Consider the following 19,075-nt stretch of genomic DNA (forward strand, 5'->3'; position numbering starts at 1 on the left):
GAGGGAGCGGCGCGATGAGTGATTTTATGGGGGGGAAGGATTTGTAGGTGAATGTTTAGCGCCATAAGCGAATTCATATATTTTATATTAAATTTTGATTTTTTATTAGAATATTTTTATTTAGAAAGTTTTAAGATCACACGTAAATGAAAAAATTCCATATTTTTAGTTTTAAGAACTACTTTTTGTTTTATTTAACAAATAATATTAATGAATTTAATATATGTATTATGTATGGAATATCTAAATTTGTGCGTTTATATGTGATGTGTAGTCAAAAAAAAGTTTTGTCATCTAACATGAATCTCGATGTATTTTTTAATGATTATTATCTAAATTTAAATTTATGATCATTTGGACCTCGATTTGAGCAAATTTATAATCAATCAGGCTGTCGAATTGGGTCCAATCAAACCATCAAGAAACATTTGGAGGCGTTGAATCATGAATTTAATGATCAAACGAACTCCAAATTTTTTGTATCTATAATCAAATCAGCGTCTCAGTAAGAGGAATCTGACGAGTTTAAGGTCTCTCGATTCCAATGTCATTAAAGCGCCCAAATTGTTAAATACTTTTGATATGATCAAGGGGTATCAATATGGATCGTCCAATTATGTGGTTGAGGAATTTATTCTCCAAAATACTAAAGTGACCCTCTACAAAGACGATAAATAGACTTCCTTTTTCACATGGGGGAGAAGAAGAAGATGAATTCATAGCCCGTTTTGGACTGAAGGTCTGATGATAACTCCCGACCTCTGTAGTCGCCGACCACTATCAACCACCCTCAGTCAACCACAGTTGAACATCGTCAGTCGTCACTGCTTGTCGTTGTCGGCGTCATATCGTCGGAGATAAGTGTTTGCAAATGTCATATCACAAATATGGATATAACACCTATACTAAAAAAAAGACAATAAGTTTTTAGTCTCTGTAGCTGTCAACCACCATCGATCACTGCATGTTGGCCACCATTAAACATTGGCAGTCATCCACCGTCAATCACTGTCAGCCGCAATTGCTTGTTGTTGTTGATCTTGTGAAACCGCTTAAGTAGAATGAAGTCGAACTCTTAAACATCGAGATACCTTTTGGTGCAACAGTAGAATTTCATTAGGAGCCCCAATTCTGTTAAATGTGCTCGTCATGGAGTACTCTCAGGATGGGTGTTTGGGTGATCTCATGAGAAGTTATTTCAACGGGGTAAAACAGTGATGCCACTAGGCCAAAGCGAACAATACCTTAATGGGTGAGAGTTTGAGATATAACAAATGGTATTTGAGCATTGCATCGCTTGGAAGATGAGAAATAAGTGCATACAAAACAATGTGTGTCATGGAAGCCACCTTTTGAACCATGGATGGGATAAAGTGCTACCTAGTGAGAGCCAACCCTTGAATCTATAAGGGCTACCTCTAGATTCTTATTTGCCCGGTGGATGATTATGAGATATGAAAACTGACGATGATATCAATTACTTAGGTGGGGGAGATTGTGAAAACCTTTGGTGCAATGGTGGAATTTCATTAGAAACACCAAAGTTAAGTTTGTTTATGTTGTATCAATTTTGGTTTGGGTGATTTCATGGTAAGATAAACCAATGAGGAAATATTGTGAGGCCATTAAGACAATGTGGACAATACCTTGATCAATGAGAGTTCATGTTGCCACAATCTCTTTGCCCACGGTGAACCCTATTTGCAAACTTCATATGACTAACATGATTGTAACGTATGACACATAGTCGTCAACCACCGCTCATCGACCACCCGTATTTTTTTTTTACATTGTATGAGGACAAGTACATTGTAATTTAAAATTTTAACCATGTTCTCCGTTAACCATGTTCTCCGTGTGACCGTGTGAGAGAGAGAGAGAGAGAGGACCAGTCACCAATGACAACCTATATGGCAAAATGTCGATATTGTAGTCACTAATTATAATTTATGTATATTTCAACTACAACCTCTATGATAAAATTGTGTTATTGCAATCACGACTACAATCTCTGTAGAAAACAAGTATTATTACAACTTTTAATTACAATTTACACGATCAACTAACGATATTGTATTAACCAACTACGACCTATATGACCACAGAAAACTATTATAGCTTCAAAGTGCGACCTTTGTAGTTAATTGAAACTATTACAATATTCAACTATGACCATTGTGGTGACCTAACATTATTATAACTTCAAACTACAACCTATACGACCAACTAACGATATTGTGTTCACCAACCATGACATATATGGCCAAATAGTACTATTACAACTTCCAACAACAATCTTTGTGGTCAATTGAAAATTTTTACAATATTCAACTATGACCAGTGCGGTGAACTGAAGTCATTATAGCTTCCAACTACAGTCTATGTGACCAACTAAAAATATCACAATCATCAACTACTATTGTTTTAGCTTCCAACTACTATCTTTGTGACCAATTGATGTTTTTACAATATTCAACTACAACTACTATGATCAACTAACGATATTAGAACTTCTAACTGTAGCCTCGACAGCCAACTAACGACTTTGCAATCATTAACTACAATTTGTGTGGCCAACTACCACTATTATAACTTTCATCTAGGGTCTTTGTGGCCAACATATACTATTACAATTAACAACTACATCATCTATGATCAACTGACATTATTGTATCTTCCAACCACAACTTTTATGACCAACTATTGTCTTTGCAGCAACCAATTATAACATTTGTGGTCAATTACTACCGTTGCAACCTCCAATTACGACCTTTATGGCCGACTGCCACTATTTCAGTCGGTGCATGTAGTCTTTATTGGCAACTATTACCTATGTGGCAACTAATTACAAGTTTTATGACTAACTATCACTATTACAACCAAGAACCAATTTTGTTGTAGCCTAGTTATGACTATTATAGCTAAACTATGGTTATGCATACATAAATATCAGCTTTATAATTTCATCTCCTAGAATTCATGAGAAGAGTGAACACATATACCTACAATTATATAATAGCTTACTTTTGACTTAACTAAACCTCACGAATTCTTCTCTTTTTAGGAATTTTTCCCATATATTTATGCAAAAATTATTCTATGATATATATTTAGGTAATTTTGGATATTTATATATATTTAATTTGAACCTTTAATATATCATATAATAGTGCTTATTGTAATTTTATGAAGTGTAGCATTTGACAAAATCTTAAATGAGTGCGAGTTGGAGGCAGTCGCTGCCTTGGGTTGGTACTGTGTCCGTTTAGGTGGAGCAGTTTACATCGTTTAAATAAGCCAGAGAAAAGAGGGGTCGTTGCTTCCGGGCCGATTTGGACATTTTGCTGCCCAGAAATTTTTTTTATTTTTAAAATTAAATTTTAATTAAAAAAAAAGGCATTTTTACATCCATACCACACATTTCTTAAGAATTTACATATCTAACACCCAATTTTTTAAATTTACATGTTTAAAACTCAGATCTCTACGAGATTGTTATAAATGCAAAAAGAAAAAATTAGGTGCTAGAAATGTAAAAACATAAAAATTGCATGGCGTGCATGCAAATTTCCCTTAACAATATTTTATATCCAGCAGAACTATTGTTTGGCTGCGAATGGAATAGCGTCAATAGTCAGGATATATTTATCTACTGAAATGGGCAAATTTGACTTTTTGTTCCTCATGACGCTAATATTTGAACTAATATCTATATTATGTTTTTTTTATGAAGGAGCTTTTTTTTTTTTTCCAAATTATTTTTGGAAAATAAAAAAAAATTAATAATTTTTATGGGATTTAGGCAATTTAGTAATTTTATGACATTTTCTTATGTAGTGTTAAGGGTTTGGGCATGCATGTAAATATATGAATGTTGTGGTATGTATCTAAATGCCCTTAGACATTAAGATACTTAAATATTTTATAAATATAATGCTTATATATAAATATAGGTGGAGAGAAGTATTAGTTTATTGTTTTATTTGAGAGTACTATAATTACATAGTTGTTGTATTTATTATAAATTATTTATGCTTGAAAAGTTGATGACAACTTGGCTATGGTTTTGATATTCTAATAAGTTTGATTATGAAAATAATATTTTTCATGCTAAAAAATTCAAAGAAACAATTAAGAAAACGTAGCATAATAAGGTTTTGATTGCGTTTACGAAACAAAGCTTATTATAGCTGAGTGATGTATGCATGTGAAATTCAACATAATATGGTTGTATTTGTTGTATTTTTTAGACAAGTCAAAAATATAATCAATACAACAATGTTGTATAAAAGTTCGCGTACATACAGATTTTGCATCTCCAATAGGAGAGAATATTAAGGATCTGTTTGGCGCAGCTGTAACTTCTCGGCTTTTTAGCAGAGCAACTGCGCTACCCCAGAAAGCTGCTGCTGGAAAGCTGACTGTCTATTTGGTGCAGCTGTGTGAAAACAACTATGAGAATTGTTTCTGGAGAAATAATCATATTGCCCATGTTAAATAAAATTGTTTAAAAATTGTTATGTATTATGTGAGGGAATATTGCAAATCTGGACACATACACCTTTCTAGTTATATAACACCTCATTATTTAGCAGCATATCAATACACTTTTACACTCATTCTAATTTTCATTACCGTGCACTATGTGTAACAACAAAAAAGATTTGAAGCAAGAAGAGCAATGTTTGTAAATGCTCCAACCTTCAACAATAACTCCTTGTAGTTGCTTAACAAGTAAAACCCAAAAAAAAAGTTAATCTCATATACAAGAATACATACAAATTTAGTTATTCTCGTCACCGGCAAAAACCACCGGCAAAAACCACCGGCAAATCAGAAAATCACAGCAGCACCCAACAAAAAACCACCACCAAATCATACCTAGAACAGATCTATGCGGTAGGGCCAAAATTTCTTACCCTTTTTTAGAAGATCACGGGAACAGGAAGAGAAGGAGAAAGAGAAGAGGAGGAAGACGGTCAGGAACCGTCACTGACTGGAGAAGACGAGGGGAGGGGAGAAGATCGCGCGTTCTTCTCTTTCGCAGGATACAGGTTAGGGCTTCGTAAAGGGGCACGGGGGTAAAATCTGCGTCGACGAAGCTGGACCATGGTAAAGTATTGGACGTCCGCTTTTCCTACAAAGGAGGGGAGCCCACTGAACCGAACGATTAAAAAAAAAAACACGGTCCTATGTCAAGCCGCGGGGAGACCGTCGAATCAAACACACCCTAAGTGTGGATGACAGTATGGATTCAACAAAGTTGCCGTACACAGTAGTGTTGTTGAATAAATCTTTCATCTGCTTGTGCAGATGATAAATCAATTTATAATATTTTCTCCTCCAATGAACTTTGAAATATGCGGCTGAGAATTTGAATTCCTTTTACATTAGTACTTGGCAAAATACACATAATTATATGCAACTATAAGATAAAACAGTAAATAATTTTAATATTTTTTAATTATTATATTTATTTTTATACTCAAATACTGACATACAAGAATTTCTGTAAAAATTTTCTTGCTGAATCAAACACAACAGTCGAGGTGGCTAAATCAAGCCAATCTGCTAAAGTGGTTGAATCGAACATGTCTACCGAAATGATTGATCTATTCATTCTCACCTTCCTCGAGAAAGATAATCTACCCAATCTATGCAAGTGCTACGATTTGAGGAAACTATCATGGAAGATAGCGACATCCGTTAAACACGCAAGAAAGACGTTACTTGAAACTGAGAACCCATTCATTTCGCCTAGATATCAAGGATAGCCACCGTACATACAATAACTTGTATTGGCCGGTAATATGTAGTATTGACATCTTAATCCTTCCATTAAGACATTATAGAGAGATGTCTAATTAATACTAAGACGTACTATACTGATTATTTGGTAGGTTCTCTTCTATATGTATAAAAAGGGGAAATGAAGACCTCAATAGGGACAATTTTTTATCTTCTTTTTCTCTCCCCAAGAAGATTTTCCATCAGAGTGTAGGAGATTTGAAATCAATACATTTCTGAAGGTTGGATCCATTTCTCACTCTCTAAGCATTATTTCTAAAACATTATATGTACTCACGAACAATATTGAACCCTAAACCATAAAATTAGCAAAATTATTATATCAAAATGAATTTTTTTTTTATTTAATAAACTATATAAAACATATTTCAATACATAATATTTTAATATAATAAATTAATTGTTTAGAATCAATTGCAGTCTATGGATATATCATATTTTTGCAGAACTGTATCATCAGAGTCTATCTATGCCTTAATTTTCTCATTTTTCTCTTGAATACCAGAGTCTATACTTCATATTTTGAGACATTTACATAGATACTATCCTATTCTTATTTATTTATATACCTAACACTAAAAATTTATTTTTTACATTTATACCGCCAAAATCTCTTACATCACGTAGAAAATATCATCATTTCAACTTTAAAACGTGAAATGCATCTTTTCATCCATAAATTAGCTGACATTTATATTTGTATATAAATATGTAGGATTAATTAAGCGATGTATATAAATCTTCTTTACAATCTTTTTTGCTCTAATTTATGATTCATTATTAGAGCAGATATGTAATTGTGAGAACCAAAAAGTGCAATCTCAAAGGATTATTTAAAGACTAGTAAAGATGCTTCTTGGACTACATTTGATATTATGGATGCCATGCTTGCTCCTAACATCATCTCATTTATCATATATATCTTCATCTTGGTTATCCTATGGAGAACAATCTTAGGAATATGTAGATACTTCCCCCCCCCCTATCCTTTAAATAACTATTGAGAAGATGCTCCGCTGTCATTGCTATGGGAAGGGGCCACTAAAACATGTCATTAATAATGTCATCAAGTGTCAATAGTAAAATCTATGTGTACAATAAATAATTTAAGAGGCTTACTTAGATGCCCATAAACTCAAAACCTTTGAGGCCTCTATATCCTGGTAGCATTGGTCATTTCAACATGTCTAAAAATTATAGTGGGTTTTATGACAAACTAATGAGTGATAGAGTCAATGTACATGACTAGAGCCATGTCCACCTTAAACTCCAACATTTTTGGAAAGTAATGTTTATGTTGATTAGTTATTATTGTTACCCAGTGTGCCCGTATGATTGGATTTATAAATAAGACATGCATTACGTTTTAGTTATACTATATTCATTTTGATAACATCTCGCTTACGAGTTCTTAGCTGCACAATTAAAATTTAATATGTATTTTTTTCTTAAGACAAAAGGGGTAGTGGAATTCCATGCACATGATTGATATAACATTTTGTTTAGCAAAATTATCTATGCAAAGATACAAAGTAATGTAAAATAACATTTAGATTTCCTTACATTATTATTCAACATAGATTTGTTATCTTAAAGGAGAGGTAGATTGTTGGCCTCATAAGCTCTAAGTGTGACGAGCTTATTATTATGATTTCAATCATATGAATGCATCAATTTAATGCTTATTTGAGTGACACAAGACTAAGAATTATAATAGAATTGATGCGTGATAGAAAATTCGTCGCGGGAGAGTAACGGACTATCGTCTTAGCGTTGTACGAAAGTTCAGCACACAAACAGATGAAAGATAAAACAAGCAGTGATGATTTCATGACTCTAAAAATTTTTACGTGAAAAACCGGTAAGGGAAAAACCCACGAGGTCTGACCCAATTGCGGAAATCCACTATTGATTGATGATTACAGAAATTCCTTGCCCCACAGACAGGAAAGAGTAACTATATTTTTCAGATTACAATGTCGACAGACGACGTTTGGTTGGTGGTGATTGATGACGTTAGGTGGAGGTTGACGACGGTAGGCGGTGGTCGTCGGGGATCGACGACAATTGACGATGGCAGTCAGCGGTGGTCGACGACGGAGGTCGAATGTTGAGCTGCCGCTTCTCCTCAAGACCTCAGGCTCTCTTTAGACTTCCTCCACCCTCATGAGAGGGATGAAGCTATGAACTATTTTGATCGAACGGTCCAAAGAGCTTCCCTCGATCATACGACTTTTAATGGACATTTGAGTGTCTTAATGATGTCAGAATTGAGTGATTTTGGGCTTGTTGAATTCATCTTGTCGAGTCGCTTGATTTGAGTATAAACATGTCATATTTGACAGACGTTTGACTTTCCAAATTTATTTATAAATCTTCTAACTGTGGTTTAATGACTTGATATGGGTTTGATTTGACTTTGATTGGGCTAGTTTTCATAACATTAGGTCTGTTTCGTTGAACATGTTAGTTTGACTATAACTTTGCTGAAATCAGAGCTCTGGATGACTTTTTATCAAGATTTGAATGTTTTTTGCTTATTTATCAAGATTTGAATGCTTTTTATCAAGATTTGAATGTTTTTTGCTTAAAATATCATCTCGAGATTCGTGTCATGCCTCGAAATTCGTGTTGGATGATGAAAATTTGTTGATGGTGTATCAAGAATATTAATGAAAACATCTAAGGTTGAAGTCGGATCTAGCTTGGTCAAACTTATCAAAGTTAAAACCAATTTATTAAGGAGACACTACATACATATCACCCAAAACTCGCTATTTACAAATCAACCGTCCTCTTTCTTCCAATTTAAAATTTTCGCTCAAATATCAAAATCCATGGTAAAAACTCCAACCCATATTTTTCATTATTATCAAATTCTCATTAGTCAGGTCGCAACACGCGGTTCAGTAGTTCAAATAAGAATTCACTCTGTGTGCTTAATTTGTGAATATCAATGTTTTAGGTGATCTGCATGTAATTATCCCATTGATTAAATTATCTTGACAATCTATGCTGCAAATTTCTTGAACCTTTATTGTAATTCTTAATTGATTGAGGACTTTTATGGTTTTAATGTATTAAAGAACTTCTTAATTACCATTATTGTCAAAAAAATTCATAAAACAATGTTGTTAACTGCTTAACCTTCATTGAATATTTCTCAAATTATATAACTAACCGTATGCTCTTACATAAATTTTATGCGGTGGCGTGTAAGGTTTACCGTTTCTCATTTAATACAACATTTACGGCCTCACATGTGCTTGCAAGCATACATAACAATTGAAAAAGACTATAGAGGATATGCTTTGAATATCAAAACATGACGATATGAATGTGTATGAATAAAATTTGATCATTTTTTTTATTTATGTTGCTTGCAAAGAAAGTCGAGTGATGAAGAGCGAATAATCGATACTCTTTTCCGTGCTCGAGGGAGGTGTTGATATGTTATTGTGCACAACTAGAACAAACTTTAAGAGACCAAAATGTTTGATGTTACGTTAATGGGGATGGCATGCTTCAACCTCATCAATTATTGTGTGCATCGATATTTATGGCAATGATGAGAGACATGATCGAGGGGTGTCAGTGTTGGTGTTGAAGGTCCTGATCAATTGGATAAGAGATGTCATGCTTCAACGGTGTCATCGTGCATCATCCTAGAGGCAATTACATGAGTCGATTGCATGCATCAGTATGCGTCTACAGCGAGAATCAGAGAATAATTACATAAATTAAGCAATGTTTTAATACATTGTGTTACAGTCCACAACCTTTGTCACCCAAAGCCTCCTTTCACATCTCCCCACGATTTTATGATTGCCACCCCAACCGCCCCCACCAGTTTCTACAGATGGCTTTCTAAAATGCCTATATATATATATATATTAATGAGACTAGCCAAAGGATGCCAAAACTATTTTGATTCAAGTCCAATTGAACCCAAGTCAAATATTTGGATTGATGCATGGTTAGATACACTATGACACAAATTGGGGGATCAAATGACCTTCAAAATCAAGTGCTTGTAGCCAAAATAAATCTCTGAATATATAGGAAATGTTCAGCAACTTTAAGATCATTCAATTGTGGAATCATTAATTTATAATTAAAATAATTAATAATATAAGCCATTTGATTGAGTGTATCAAAATTTTGGATAAAGAACCCGAGTATTGTCTCAAAAGTTAAAAATAGATTCTCATTCCCTATATTAAATAAATATAAATTTGTAGAGAGTTTATAGATTAAAAAAAATGATGTTAATGCTTTGTTTGAGAAGACGTTGATCCTTAATTGCATTTTAGTGATTGTTGATGCGTGTGAAAGTCTTCTTTTGGTCAAGCAACACTTGTCGAGCATCTCCTTGAGTTGTTCACAAGAACGACAATCATTTGTCATTTTGGACCACATAAGATCTTCCCAATTCCGCCAATGCACCTTTCAAAAGAATTTCGTTGAACAAAGAAGCTAGTTCAAACCAAGCCTAAATATGACACTCAATGCTGATGATTAGTGCTTACATCCATCATCACCCGTCTACCTCTGCTCCCTCATTGTTGTCTGAACGTAGATGCCTATCTTTCATTGCTTATTTACCATCACCTGATTGTTAGCATACTGCTCATTATGATTTTCATAGTATTCTTACTCCTAACCAATGTTATTCTCCAACATCTTATTTTAATAGGGCTCATAGCTAAATATGTGCTATTTTTCATATGATATTTGTAAATAATAAAATGAAAATTTAAATATGAGATAGATAAATCCGTAAGAATTGAATGTTATGTATGCAATTTTCCCTTTTTTTTACTTAAGGTCAGTGCCATATAAATTTCCATAGATATTGAAACACAATTTTAAAGATTTTTTTTGAATAAATTATATTTATTAAAATATATTTAGTATTTAATAAGCTAAACATATGCAAATTTTATATTAGTTTCTTATCGATTTATATATAAAATAGTAATATAAATTATTAAAATTTATTTACTATTACTAAAGAATATGTTTTGAAGTTAGTGATAATTGTGTTAATTTTTCATATATATTGATACACAAAAAATTTAGGATTTTTTTAATAAAGTAAATTATTTTTTATTAAAAGATATTAATAAGTGTTTAATAAGCTAAATATATGCAAATTTTTTATTAGTTTCTTATTAATTTATATACAAAATAGCAATAAAATTTTTTAATATTTATTTACTTTAAACTAAGGAATATTTTTAAAATTTAGTTATAATTATAATAAATTTTAATAGATCGATGCTTATATTATAGGATTTTTTTTTTTATAAAATAAATTATTTTTTATTAAAAGATATTAAGTATAATATTGCCCGAATACGTACTGCATTGATTGAAATGAAATGAAAATTTCCCAAATGCAAGATTCCAATGTTATTACATCAACAATCAATTGAAAAATTGAAATAACAAAACATAACTTTTTATTTACATTTATACCATTCATACTTTAATATCACATAAATAAATCATTAATTTAATTTTTAAAAGATAAAAAACAATGCTTTCCACTCATATATAACTTCGCATATACATAAAAGTTAAAATTCAGAAGTTAGATATGTAAATACATAAAAATATAGTGGACTAAATGTAAATCTTCCAAAAGAGGCAATTACATATAGGCCACCCTAAACTTGCTATTTACAAATCAACCACTTTCATCTATTTTTCAAATTCTCACCCAAAAATCATAATTGGGAAAAAAAAAAGGAAATTAATATCAATGTTTTGGGTGATCTGCATGTAATTATTGAAAAAGAAAATGAAATTAATATGTAATTTCTATATTTATGTAAAGATAAATATGCATAAGATCAAAGATTAAAAAGTAATTAAATGCACCTCCTTTTTGGTTGGGTGGACTAATTTCCGCCCAACGGTACTCCCTTTCCCGCCCCCTTTATCGCTGTAAAGCTCACTATGGCTATGCACAAAAAAAATACTGGTTTCAATGCCCCCAACAACCACCTAATAATGCCCATAAATGACCCAAAAAAAAAAATAATAATAATAATATTATTATTAAATAAATCCCATAAATTCCACCGCCCTTCGCCTATCCGGATTTAATAAATAAAACTATATTTGTAATAATTGGAAAAATATGTTTTATGATAAGCATTAAATTTTGCCAAATTCTGTTAGATATTTATTGTAAGATTTAATATTCATTTATAGTTTAAATCTATTTATTTATTTTTTTAAATTGATAAACTTTAATTGATCAGCTGTATCTCACATTACATACATCTAACTGCTGGACATTTACTTATATACCTAGCAATTTTTATGTATTTACATATCCTCTACAACTAAATTTTTATTTTATTTTATTTTATTTTATTAAAAACTAAATTATCCAAATAATAATTATTTTATTTTATTTTATTATATTTCACAACCAGTGCTCTGCTCTTCCATTATTTAACTGGCTCAAACCTTCACTTCTCCCAGCTAAACTAACTAGACCCCCGCCACCTCTTCCAGTTGCATCATGGCCGTTGAAAACGGGGAGCAAGTTGCGCCGCCCCCGGCGGCTCGGCAAAGCCACAGAGAGCCGTTAAGGTAGCAGAAAAATCAACCGTGCGGACGAGAAAGCTGCCGGAAAATCCGAAGGTAGAGCTGGCTACTTTCGATCTGCCATACATAACATTCTACTACAATCAGAAGCTTTTAGTTTATAAAATAATGGCGGAGGAGTTCGCGACGGTCGTGGAGAAAATGAAGGAAGCTCTGGCAGCGGTGCTGGAAGAGTTCTATCCGCTCGCCGGAAGGCTTGCGCAGGATGAAGAAGATAAGGTGCTGTATGTTGATTGTGAGGGGGAGGGAGGGGTGGAGGTGGTGGAGGCGGCGGCGGAGGAGGTGGAGGTGGCGGAGCTTGCGGTGGGGGAAGCGCCGGAGGAGCTTATGAAGGAATTGGTGCCGTACACTGGTGTTATGAATCTGGAGGGGCTCAGCCGACCGTTACTCGCCGTTCAGGTTACCGTGACCTCTGCTTTTTTACTTTTTCTCAGTGCTCCCAAGAAAGATATAATATTTGATATCCAACCTTTTTTATTTACAAAATTGTTATCCCTTTGCCTATATTTTGCAAAATATCACTCATTGGTGTTAAATTTCATTTAAAAAAAAACTAAATCAATTTTTTTAATTTTTTTTCAAACGTTTTGTGATTTAATTATATTATTGTAAATAGAAAAAATTGAAATTTTATGTAGATGAGATTCTCAATTAATTTCTTCACATTGGAGTTTTACAGTTCTTATTATTTTCTTTTGATAAATATATATATATATATATATATGAGTTGGGATTTTACCATAAAATTTGATACTTGAGAATTTGAAAAATGGACGAGAGAGGTTGGTTACTTTGTAAATAGAAAGTTTAGTGTGGTCTATATGTAATTGTCCCGTTTTAAGATAATTTCATGATATATATTTTTGTGTGTGTGCGCGTGCGTGCTGTGGTCTGTTGGTAGAGCAGAAAGTCGTGAGTACCCTTAGGTCCTGGGGTTCAAATCTCCCCATGTGCAGGGTATGCTACTCAAATATTTAGCATACCTAGGGATATATATATATATAATAAGATTTTGGGTGGGAAAAGTATGTGAATCTTAGTTACATTTATGGTTGATTTGTTAAATAAATAAATTTTTTAAGAGTTCAATTAGATCTAATTAGTGGTCTGATTTGGTTCGGCCAATTCAGAGCCCAAATGTACTTGAATTTGCATGATTCTATAATTATTAGATTTGTCTCAATAAAATTCATCAACTTAGAGACCATAAATTTAATAAAATTGCAGTCCATTGAGTTCGAATCAATACATTCAATTTTTAGTTCTTATTTCTAAATTTATGTGCAAATTGGTCTTCTTTTTTTTTTCTTACAAGTGCTCAAATTGACATTAATGCGTTAATATTGCCGACAAAACGAAGATGTACCATAACATTTTGATATGCAATTTGGATAAGGATATTATTTCATCACGTACGTGTTTGTCATATCGCCGACAGCTGACAATACTCATTTTTTTATGTAAATATAATTAATTAATTATTTATTTTAAATTAAGCTAAAGGTCTTCATTGGAATAAACTATATTTTGATGGCTTTTTCAAAGAATTATCGTTGAAATCTGTGTTATCTCATCACTCTTGACTAAGTGCAGTGGTAATTTTCTTATTGCAGTCTGACTTAAGAAAATTTTATGATAACTACCACAGTTTTTCAGCATCAAATTATTATTTAACGGATTGACAATTATTTTTTAATAAGCTGAAACTGACTGCTTATATACAGTTATATTAGTCAAAATAATATCTTTCCCTTTTAAAATCAAACACTAATAGTCCTTAGTGACAGCTATCTTGATTATTTTATGAATTATGTGGCTACTAAAATGATCTCAAATAAATAATTTGAAATTATTTTAATGATTTTTTTTATCTCGAATTAAGTTATATATAAGTAAACTCAATTTTTTAAAATATACGTCAAAATAAACATACCTCAATCAATGTATAATTTAATAATGTATCATTTAATGAATCATTTGGTAGGTATCTAAACCTTCTAAAAGGCTCTGCAAATTAAAGTTTTACTTTTGAACTAATTATTTAATGACAATTTTAACCACAGTTCACAAAGCTGAAGGATGGGATAGCCCTGGGCTGCGCATTCAACCACGCCATTCTAGACGGGAATTCCACGTGGCAGTTCATGACGTCTTGGGCCCAGCTGACCCGAAACGAACCCATCTCCGCCCATCCACTTCACAACCGTTCCCTGGCCCGACCCGCCCGAATCCCCCTCACCCTGCCCATCTCCCCCGCCGCCCACGAGCTCGCAAACCCTAACCCCATTCCGCCTTCCTCCCTCATCGCCCGCGTATTCTCCTTCCCCGAATCCACAATCCTCCGCCTCAAATCCGCAGCGAATTCCTCTCTCCCCGCCGAAACCAAACCCTTCTCCACCTTCCAATCCCTCGCCGCCCACTCATGGCGCTCCATCTCCCGCGCCCGCCGCCTCCCTCCCGATTCCATCACCATCTTCGCCGTTTTCGCCGACTGCCGGTCCAGACTCCAGACTCCTCTCCCCGATTCCTACTTCGGCAACCTCATCCAAGCCGTCTTCACCGGCACCGCCGTTCATCCCCTCCTCACCTCCCCGCCTGAATTCGCCGCCGGACTACTGCAGAAGGCCATCGAATCCCACGACGCCGCCGCGATTCAATCGAGGCTTGAGGAGTACGAAAAGAATCCGAAGATGTTCTATTACACGGACGCCGGAGTGAATTGCGTTGCGGTCGGGAGTTCGCCGAGGTTCCCCGTCTACCATGTTGATTTCGGGTTCGGGAGGCCGGAGAGAGTGAGGAGCGGGAAGAACAATAAGTTCGACGGGATGATGTTTCTGTATCCGGGGAAGGATGGGGGGAAGGGGATTGACGTGGAGCTGACGCTGGATGCGACGGCCATGGACAATCTGGAGAAGGATGGAGAGTTTCTGGCTGTCGGGGGAGATGATGAGCCGTGATGCTGAGAAGACTTCTTCTGCTTGCTTCTTCTGATCATATTTTAATTTTTAGGGTTTGGGATTTTTATGCTGTATTGGTAGCTGTTGAGGTGGAGTCAGGAGTGTGGGTGTTTGTGTTGATGAAATAACTAAATAAGGTATAATAAGTGTTTAAATTTCATTGTATTTAAGGTGGTTGGTGGAAGTTATGGCACATTTGTAATACTTGGACATGATTTATTAATCTAAATTATGCAACCCTCTCCTTAGATGAAGTATGAACATAGCTAGCCTTTTTTTTTTTTTTTAAGGATTGTCAAGTGGTTATTATACAAGCTTCCAGCCACCTCTAGTGTGTCTAATAATTTGAGTATCACCTCCTTAAAGCCAAATATGTTAAAGGAGATTCAAACCAACATGTCGGGCATGTGACACGTGGCTACCCTTATCAATCAAAACACTACTGGTTTTTTTTTTTTTTTTCCGCACCATGTCTTTGCTTTGGTTTTTTCCTATCCCTCCTTGGTATTAATCTAACTACTTGATACCAATTAGTGCACATCCATTAAATAAGATGAACAAGTTTTCTTAAACTCGTATAATATAATTTATTTAAGTTGAGAAATAAGAGAGGAAAGAAGGTTTAAGAAAAAAGATAATTACATAATTCTTCAAAATGATCTAAGAAATTAAGGGTCTGTTTAGAGGTAGCTGCAGTTTATTGAATAATATGCTGATAAACTGATTAAAAATAGTCTGTTCATAAGTTAGGTGTGGTGCCTATTATAATTTTTTATTTTTTTTGAAAAACCAAACCGTTGTCAGAAAGCTGTCACTGCACCTAGATATGTACGGTGTGAAAATACTGTTTTCAACGTTTTCAAAACGCAGTTTACCCAAACAGGTGAGGTGCATTTTTAAAGCCACCGCACCAAATAAACTACCCCAAACAGACCCTAAATAAGAAATGATATGTTTAACATTTCATTTTGTTGTGTACATATTTTTTTCACTTTCTCATGGCAGCATCTTTTATATATATATATATATATATATATCTCTGTGCATGTGCGCGCGCGCTATATTTCTATATCGAATTAGTTGTATCCAAGCAATCTAGAGGGACTTGGGGCTTCACATTTGTCATTTTCTACAAATAACTTCTAACCATTCACAATAACAATGTAATACTTTTATTATTTCATGTAATATTCTAGAGTATTAAATATAAAAATTATAATAAATTTATAAATATAAAATTTTAGTTTGAAATAAAATAAACACCAACCCCTTAGAATTTGATCATTATAAAAATAAATTATACTTTCCTGGATGAATTTTTGCTGGTTGTATAAAATATAAACTGTGTAAAGCATAAATAAATAAATTGTTTTCTTGATTTTCTTAAACATAAAATCTAAAGTAAGGAAGTTCATCACAAATATGTTAGATAATTCTATTTAATGCACTTTAGGGGGATTTACATACAAGCCGATGGTGCTTTAATCACCAAAAATACCCATCAAAACTTTGTCTGAGGACGAAATATAAGTGAACATGCACATCTCAAGTGTCGACACATAGTACGTTCAATACCATATTGATCACTGATATCTTCAACAACAGCTCCAATAGCAGAGCTTCAAACTTAAGCGTAGCCATGGCTTGCCTTATCGATGGTCGTAAAGCACTTTCTGGGTGCAAGCATCATATCCCAACTATCATAAGCCTCAACATCTCCTCCTTGTTGAATTATGAGTTCAACTGCTCCTAAGCGACATTAAGCAGAGCTCCTCTTCCTTACAACCCCCCACACACAATTAGCATGGTTGGTGTTTTCTTCCATCCGGTTTCGTTTGACCAACTGACGACCATAGGAGAGCTCCAACGCCACCACTCCAAAGCTATAGACCAATCTCTGTCCTCCTTCAACTCCACCTACTGATGTAGAAGATCCATCGACTGTGTCAAAGAGACGAACACTTGACAGAAAAAGAATAACACACAAATAACTTTTGTTTCTAAGTTTCGAAAAAATATTTCTGCTCATATCCTATTCCGCGTGATATACATTCTCATAACTAAGCGAAAACAAATTGCAAGAAAAAAACACTTGTTTACATATTAATGAGTTGGACTTTTATAGAGCTTATATATTATTGAATATAAATTTCCAGACAACTCTATATTCTCTGTTACCCAATAGAACCCTAGACTATGTACAATTCTCAACACTCCCCCTCAAGATGGGCAAAAGAAATCCACTAAGCACATCTTGTCACACAACCTAGATAGATCTAATTAGCTAAGTCCCTTGGTGAGGCACTTAGCTACTTGCTCTCTAGTAGCTACGTGACTTATCTTCAGTAGTTTACTGTTCAACTTCTCCTTGATGAAAAACCTATCACTCTCCACATGTTTGGTTCTATCGTACTGCACCAAATTGCTGACAATGTCAATTGCTGACATTTTATCACACTAGGGATGTCAATTCGGGTCAGCGAGTTGGGTTCGTGTTCGACCCAAAAATGACCCTACTTGAATAGGGTCAACCTGATTGACTCAAGCCACAAAAAAGCCTTAAATGGGTGGATTGGAGCTTCTGGATATTAGAATGGATGTCAAGCTCGCTCTAAATTGGGGGACCGATGTCGTCCAACGGTAACCGCTTTTGAGCACGACCAGGATGGAACAGACCTTCAATCTGGTACATTACATGCCTGTTGATGGCTCTGCAGACTCCTTGAGCTACTGGAGGGTACATATGCAAGTTACATACTACTGTTTTTGTTCATTTCTCTTTTTATTTTTAGAGGAGTTGTCAGCTTGTCGATTGTCATATATTTCTATTTTTTCGAATATATTTTTTTTTCGGATACATGAATGATCGGGAGGAGAAAAACCAGAAAAGAAAAGTCATACGACAAATACGACAAAGAAGAGAACCACCACACAAAGGAACCCACAGTGGGCACAAAGGCACAAAACCAAAAGCCACACGGTCAGGGTAAAGAAACCATCGCTTAAATATTATATAGCACAAAGAAGAAGCGTTGCACAGAGGAACTACCACAAAGAGGTAACAATGAAAATATCAGAGGCATACATTTTTAAAATCAAAGACAATGACATAGTTAATGTAGGGATTACCCAACACGAAGGGTAAACCGCCACACAAATAAACCATAGTACTTAGGAACCACCGCACGAAAAAAACATCACACAGATCACCACACTGAGAAGTAACAACTCATACGGATCAAAAGAACCAACCAAAGTCATAGAGGAGATAGAGGAGAGGGAGAGGAGAACTCACCAAGAGAAGCACAACACAAAATGTGAGAATCACGAGAGAGAGAGAGAGAGGCGTGGGAGGAGAAGGGAGAGAGAGAGAGAGAGAGAGAGAGAGATAAGGCTGCTAGGGCAAGATGTGGAGAGAGGATCGCGGGAAAGAGGGGCAGCCCCGTCAACATTATATAAATGAACACGGGCCGTAGGGTAGAACCCACATCCTCGTTCTGCTCTGATTTTTCATAAAATTCGTCACACATTCAAAACCAAACTCAGAGGCATCATGTTTTTTGGTCGTGCTATGCCCCAAACAGAGCTTAAGCCATAGATAAGATCTATATAAAAGCTCAATTTAGAAAATTAAATAACTACTACAATAATATATATATATATATATATATATATATATATATCTC

General features: G+C 34.4%; 1 protein-coding gene across 1 annotated transcript; it reads left to right on the top strand.

Annotated features, from left to right (window-relative positions):
* The first annotated feature begins 1,830 nt into the window (after positions 1–1,830).
* LOC110025140 (BAHD acyltransferase DCR) lies at positions 1,831–15,650 on the top strand. Its single transcript, XM_020725429.1, has 3 exons — positions 1,831–1,865; positions 12,372–12,831; positions 14,496–15,650. The coding sequence occupies exons 1-3, from the start codon at positions 1,831–1,833 to the stop codon at positions 15,387–15,389; spliced, it is 1,389 nt and encodes a 462-aa protein (XP_020581088.1). The 3' UTR covers positions 15,390–15,650.
* Positions 15,651–19,075: the final 3,425 nt, after the last annotated feature.

This window comes from Phalaenopsis equestris, unplaced genomic scaffold (genome assembly GCF_001263595.1).
Source record: "Phalaenopsis equestris unplaced genomic scaffold, ASM126359v1 Scaffold000291, whole genome shotgun sequence".
Lineage (NCBI taxonomy): Eukaryota > Viridiplantae > Streptophyta > Magnoliopsida > Asparagales > Orchidaceae > Phalaenopsis > Phalaenopsis equestris.